Raw genomic sequence first — 7,173 nt, 5'->3', positions numbered from 1 at the left:
ATTTTAAAATTTTAAATCAAAATTAACCCCGGTTTTTAATTTAAATTATGCCCCTTGCTCCAACTGAATATATTAATTTATTAATTATTGCTTGCAATCCTTCTTCTAATTTACGTATATGTATTTGCTAAAATAAAGTACATTTGAACATACTTGTAAAAAGGCTTATATTTTCGTTAAATTTAAAATACTTAATATTTATTTATAATTCCTTTGTTTTACAATTGCCAACTTGTTTATTGCTTACAACATTTTAGTTGAATTACTGTATTCCAAAAGCTTAGATAAAATTTGAGTATCGTTATAAAAATTTGAACCAACGACCATCGCTAAATCCAACAAGAAAAAGACTTCCAGTTATTTGACCTCCATTCAAGTTTTTGTCGTCTTTATTGTACTGGCGACCTTTTTTTTGATTGGGCCCACAAAAATATTTGCTTTTCATCCTGCCCGTTTCATCTAGCCAGTGCATAATGGCACCTCAACTGCTGTTTTCAAATTTTTTGTCTGGCAAAGTAAAAAATTGTGTTGTCCTTAGTTGAGTTATTGGGGTTACGGCAATAAAAATGAATTATTGACTCTTGGGCATGTTCCTTAATTGCAGGTCCATTCTAATTCTTTTGCAAACTGTTTGAAGCTCAGTTAATGTGTAGATATGTATGTGCGTATGTACATATGAATGTTTGGGTGAAATATTTAGCACAAATATATGTACATACATGTATGCAGTTCCAATTCAAAACCTTATCGTTTCAAGAGATTAGTTTGGCCTAGGAACTATAAAACATCGACTCCTAAAAAAAAACAAAAATCGATTCGCGCGATACGATGAAAACTACGAAGAACATAAATCAAAAATATATTCCAATTGGCTCGAGCTTTATCAGCTATTTGAGCTCAAATTTCAATCAAATTGAATGCCTGGAATGCAAATGTGATCAACAAATAAATAAATACAAAAAACAGAGTTTAATGTAATTCGTGTTATTTTGATAGATTCAAAAACATTTTGGTAAAACAGTAACTCTTGAGTTCCGTTCAACAAACACTCGAGCCCTAAATTAAATAAAATATATTTAGAAAATACACATTTTCTCAAAAACGATTCTTACATTTTGTGACTTTGATTGCTGTTTACAAACAATCTTACCGAATTCGATACGCTTTTTCGCCATACTCCTCTTTTTTTCTTGTAGATAAAGGTTTTGCTATGGATTAGTTTAATCTATATTTCAGTTTCTGATTTCGCAAAAAAATGTGAAATGAGAATTGGATATATACAAATGACTAAAGACAAGTTTGTGGCGCAAGGTTGCAAACTTGCATCTTTTTATTTACGTAATTCCACCTACTCCCGCACATTTATGCAGATATAGGGACGACAATATAACCCTGAAATATTTTTCAACAAATGACTTAAATCAATTTTGTACATACTATACACGAAAGACTCCTACACTGCTCAGCAATATGTCAAGAATTGAACTAAGCATTAACAACGAATATCAAATCAGAACTGAATTAAAAGGTCATATCTAGTTAGGTGAGCTCAACAACATATAGGCCTCGCGTGGTTCACAGGTGCATGCGAAGCCATAGTCCTTATATAGATCGACTCCTGTATTTGAATTGAAGCGCTGCTCGAAGCTGGCAAAGTGTCGTTGTTTGTGTACAAATTCCAGGCAGACTTTGTCATTGAAACGGCGTCTTGGTTTTTCACCCAGCGGCTTGTAGCGTTGGAAGAGTTCACGCATTATCTCATTGGGATACTTAAGCGAGTTCTGAGGAATGGGATAGGGAGTGGGCTTATCGCCCTCCTGCCTAATCTGCTCATCCTGCATCACTGACACCTTGGCATTATCGTTCTCCCACATTCCCTTCTGGATCTGGCCCGTATGCATGTGATAGAAGACACCTTCGCCATTTTTATAGCCGCGTGCAAAGTGTCCCTCATAGCGATTGCCATTGGCTGCAAGAAACATAACTTAGTTAGGATATAGTTGGGAGATAGATCCAACTCACGGTAAAACATGACTCCGAGTCCGTGCCTGAAGCCAGTCTCCCATTCACCCAGATAAATGCCACCATCTCCGTACCACTGTATGCCCAAGCCATGGCGTCGATTTCTCAGCCAATTCCCAAAGTAGACACAACCATCTGGATAGAATTGCTTACCCTCGCCGCACTTCATGTCATCGTACCATTTTCCGGCATATATCAACTGGAAATCGCCTCCGCGCTTGCGAAACATTGAGCCAATCCCCTGCCGCTTCCCCTCCACCCAATCGCCCTTATAAACCAGCTGACCATCCGGGTCTTTTTTGTACGCAAAGTATTCGGCGGTACGTTTGGCTGTGGTCTTCACGCCCCAACCATGGTGCTGGTTGCAGAGCCAATATCCGGCATATTTGCCACCGCCGGGATAATAGAAGGTAGCACGACGACCGGTGCTACAAACTGGTTTATTTGGGCAATAGAATCGCTTCAGGCAAGTGCCCATTTCTTATCAGTTTAGTGAGTCTAATTGTAAACTATTGACTTGTTTTCTTTTGGAATCAAATATATTTGAGAGTTACAGAAATAAGTAATACATTTTTCGAATATGTAAAAAAGAAATGACAGTGAGGGTTGATAAAAATGTAGAGAATTTATGCTACGGGGCACAACATAGACAATATTAAAGACTGGATATTTATCAGATAATGCTCACAATTCCGCCAGTTGAAGCTGAAAGTAAATGAATATATTTAGCTGTTAAAATTTGGGTAGAATTATGGAATCCATAATAGCCATGGCAGGCCTATCGAAAGTAGAAATTCATCTCAGAGCGAACGAAAACTGCATTTCTTCTACTCCCGAAACACTGGAGGTGTAGGCTTTTAAGCAATGATCCATCCATAACAGATTAAAAATCAAATTGAAAAATTGGGAGATATCAATGAACGATATCTTGTAGAGAGAAAAAAGTTCTCCTTCCGGAATTGAGTTCGTAAGGAAATTCTTGAGGTATAGGCTTTTAAGCAGTGATCCATCCATAACAGATTGAAAAAGAATTTGAAAATGTTTGAGATATCAATGAACGATATCTGGTAGAGGGGAAAGAGTTATATTTCCGGAATTTAGATCGTAAAGCAATGACCAAGGATAAAAGAAAAAGACACTATTGAAACGAGGGAAGAAGAAGCTTTCTACTCGAGAAATGAATATTTGACTAAGCTTGGCAACTAACAAAGCCCCGTTACTTATATAATATTAATATAAACATATAATCGTACATAAGTCCCGGTGAGTTTTCTTTGATTTGTCATGCAAAGTATGCCGCAAAGTTACAAATACCATGCATTCCATATATACGTATGCTTCTGTAGTTTGAAGTCCACACGTTCGCGTTATTTGGAATGTTAACATTCCATCATTATGCACACTCTTAGCCCTATTTAAGCCAAGTTACTTCCTCAATTGCGTCAATGTGCATTCACCCTTCGCACCTTGGCAGTCAGTCGTCTGTCGACAGAAGTTGGCGGCAGCAGCTCGCTCACACGGGCTGTTTGTTTTTAGTTAAATCGCAACAATCAGCGCTAATTGGAAATTTAACAGTTCATAAAAAGTTTGGCGCGCCCAGCCAACAACCGCCATCGCCATCGCCATCGCTGTTGCCGTTGAGAGCAGGTTGACCCAAATAGCATGCTTTATGGTTTTCTCGGCTAAGCTTACGCCTCACTGGCGCGCACGTCAAATCGCAATACCAACAGCAGCAGCAACAACAACAACAACAACAAGTTGAGCTCGGGATAGTATGTGGAGGAGCCGTGGTCGGAGCTTTCAACGATGGCAACGGCATGGCATCGTTGTATGTACAATATGGAAAGCGCCTTGAAATTGCAACATCAACACCAATAGAAAAAAGGTGCAGGAGGTTAGTGCCACGCACAAATTCTTTGGCACCATGCACGCAGACTGGATTTAAAAGTTCAGTTCACTTTGATGAACCACTCTTCTTTAGAACAGTACAACTAAGACTCGTTTTTTACTCCAATTGTGGTACGTAAGAAAAATCATTATCGATGTTTCCCGATATTCCAGAAAATATAGAGTGTGTTAAAGAGTTAACTTTTGTCTCTGTCCGTTTAAAAGGTAAGATCCTGCCTATACTCCTATTTCTTCTTGGTCTGTTTATTAAGTTGTACAAGTAAATCCAATTTAGTGTTGCTCCGTTTCCACAATAAGACTAGCTCTTAATTATTATGACCAGATTATTATTGGTTCGACTGAAAAAGAAAGTAATTGAGATGTTTGAACTCTTTCCACAAGATGTAATTCACGCTCTTCCATGTTATTATGGTTTGGGCTCTTGATCGGTTCCAAATTGTTTTGCTCTTTATTTTTATAACATTTTTATACCCTGTTCCCGTAGGGTAAAAAAGGTATATTAGGTTTGTGCAAAGTATGTAACATACAGAAGGAAGCATCTCCGACCCCTTAAAGTATATATATTCTTGATCAGCATGACGAGAGAAATCGATGTAGACATGTCCGTCCGTCTGTCCGTCTGTCCGTCCGTCTGTCCGTCCGTCTGTCCGTCCGTCTGGATGAACGCGAAGATCTCAGAAACTATAAAAGCTAGAATAACCAAAGTTGGCATCCAGATTCTCCTAGGTCCGAGTAAGGACGAGTTTATGTTTTTTTTTAATTTTCCCCCCCTTCCCCCGCTACAGAATTTCGTCAATAGCGTCCACATTTCAAATGCTACCTAAACCAAACTTTGCACACATAATTTAAATATAATTGTCTACTGTTGTTCAAAATTTTATTCAATTCGGTCAATTCTAAGAAAAGTTATTAGCAAAACAAATTCTCGCCAGTACAACCCCCCCAAACTGCAGCAACAAGTTCGCTCTTCTTCTTCCTCTTTTTGCTGCTGCTATGGGCGCATATAACTCAGTGACGGAAGTTTACCTGGGTACAGGGTATTACACTGTCGGGCTTGCTCGACTGTAGCGTTCTCTCTTGTTTTTATATGTTTTTCATTTTCATTTCATTTATGTATTCACAATAATTGGTTCAAAATTATGTGTATTTCTATAAGTAGTTAACAATAAAGAGTTCGGTTTATAAAAACGTTTCTCCTTAATAAGATATAAAGTGTCTTTTACAGTTTATGAGTGAGCGGACAGATTTTAAAATATTATCAATAGCCCATAGTAATATAATTTCAAACATAACGGTTTAGTAGCTTTGTTGTCCGAAAATTTCATTGCAATTTCTGGAATGGAAACGTTTTGGAATCGCTGGAGATTATTGTTCTGTTTTTTCACTTTTGAGAAATGTTGGTAAAAGCGAAAAAAACTTGTTTTTTTTTGTCGTTTTAATGAATAATTCAAAGTGCGGTTCCGTTCAAATATTGAAAATTGGAAATGGAACTAGAGCCTAAATAAACTTCGGTTCACAACCCGAATTCAGACACCTGCGCGCCACCATACACAAAAAAAAAAAAAATAAACACACACACTCCGGCAATCGTACATTAAACAAGTAAAAAAGCTAAAGTCGGGTGTCCCGACTTTGAAATACTCTGTACATATGTTTACAATAATTATAGAAAATAAAAATATTTAGAAAATAAAAAAAAAAATTGATCGATTTTACCTCTCTCGGTATTCGAACTCACGTAAAGGGTGTATAATTGCACATTTACATAGTAATTGCGTCTGTGTGAGTGTATGTATGCCTATGCGCATCAATTCGTGTCTGTGTAAGCATTTTCGCAGTCAACCAAACAGCAACATCAACAACAGCCGCGGGCAGCGCTTGAGCAGCGCTGCAGCAGCGCTGCATTAGCAAATATATTTATGGCTATAACTTCTTGTTAAATCGGTCTATCATAATGAAATTTGGCATACGGACACATAATAACCAACTGGGGGTATTTCCAAAATTTTAGTTCGAAATTCCAAGAATTACGGGAGTTACGATTTGCGGGGTAGAGGGGGGAGGGAGGGGAATTCCAAAATATACATTTTCTGCGTATTCACATAAGGCATCTGGGACTAAAATTTGCTGTTGCTAGGTCTTATAGTCTCCGAGATATAGGCGAATGGAAAATCGGGAAAACCCCCATAGGGGGGAAGTGGGGGGGAAAATCAAAAAAATAAAACAAACTCGTATAGAATACACACATAACGCATCTTTGTGCAAAATTTGGTGTCTCTATCTCTTATAGTCTCTGAGATCCAGGTGTTCATACGGACGGACAGACGGACAGACGGACAGACAGACAGACAGGGCTAGATCGACTCGTCTCGTCATGCTGATCAAGAATATATATACTTTGTGGGGTCTGCCATGCCTCCTTCTGCCTGTTACATTTTTCAGCTCCCGCAAACCTAATATACTCTTGTACATTTCATGTATAGAGTATAAAAAGTATAAGGAGCGTGTGGAACGAAAGTGTGCGTTTCGTTTCACTTTTGAGGTAACGTGCCGCGTTTACCCCACACATTGCAATTTGTATTTTTTCCCTATTGCTCAAACCTAGGATAACACTAATTTCGCACCACTAATTACAGTTTTTGCTGCACATACTCGTACCAGCCACCCACTCCATCCCATGCCATTTGTTGTTTGCCAGTTCTAGCTTCCTTTTCTAGGTTCGTTCACTTTGCGTAATTATACGAAGTGAGTTCTGCTACTTAACTCTGTTGGGAAATATCGTAATAAAAAATGTGTGTTGCCTACACAAAACAACAACAAAATTCGCCCGACGTTTATAAAGCCATTGGTGTTTACTAGTTATGTTGAGATGTCTGGGTATAGGCTCAAAAAGAAATATGTTGTAATAGTGGCGTAAATAAGTTCAATACCCTAAGATTTTTCGACATAACCAACTCTTGTTTTAATCTTTTGAAAGTATTCCTAATTTTCCAAAAACTCTCAGAGTAGTCTGACTGCGGATTTGTTCCAGGAGAAAAGGTTTATGTTTCCTCGAAACGTATTTATTTTTTATTTTATTTATTTATATTTACATCTGTGAACAACTAGGATGAACTATAGAACTATAAACTAGGAAGTTCTAAGTAGGAGAAAATTAAGCAAATTTTGTGGACCAGTTCAATAATCTTTTCGGAGTTACTCCTTTGTAGCACCTGTGATTTCAACCTGGAATATGAATTGTTC

At 37.8% G+C, this 7,173-nt stretch overlaps 1 protein-coding gene across 1 annotated transcript; it reads right to left on the bottom strand.

Moving 5' to 3' along the window:
* Positions 1 to 1,298: 1,298 nt before the first annotated feature.
* Positions 1,299 to 2,504, bottom strand: LOC115632929 (MORN repeat-containing protein 3). Its single transcript, XM_030530221.1, has 2 exons — positions 2,023 to 2,504; positions 1,299 to 1,969 (listed from the first exon to the last, which is right to left on the bottom strand). The coding sequence occupies exons 1-2, from the start codon at positions 2,498 to 2,500 to the stop codon at positions 1,536 to 1,538; spliced, it is 912 nt and encodes a 303-aa protein (XP_030386081.1). The 5' UTR covers positions 2,501 to 2,504; the 3' UTR covers positions 1,299 to 1,535.
* Between the last annotated feature and the right edge of the window lie 4,669 nt (positions 2,505 to 7,173).

Source organism: Scaptodrosophila lebanonensis, unplaced genomic scaffold (genome assembly GCF_003285725.1).
Source record: "Scaptodrosophila lebanonensis strain 11010-0011.00,11010-0021.00 unplaced genomic scaffold, SlebRS2 tig00001415-arrow-pilon, whole genome shotgun sequence".
NCBI lineage: Eukaryota > Metazoa > Arthropoda > Insecta > Diptera > Drosophilidae > Scaptodrosophila > Scaptodrosophila lebanonensis.
This window is presented reverse-complemented; position numbering and strand designations above follow the sequence as displayed.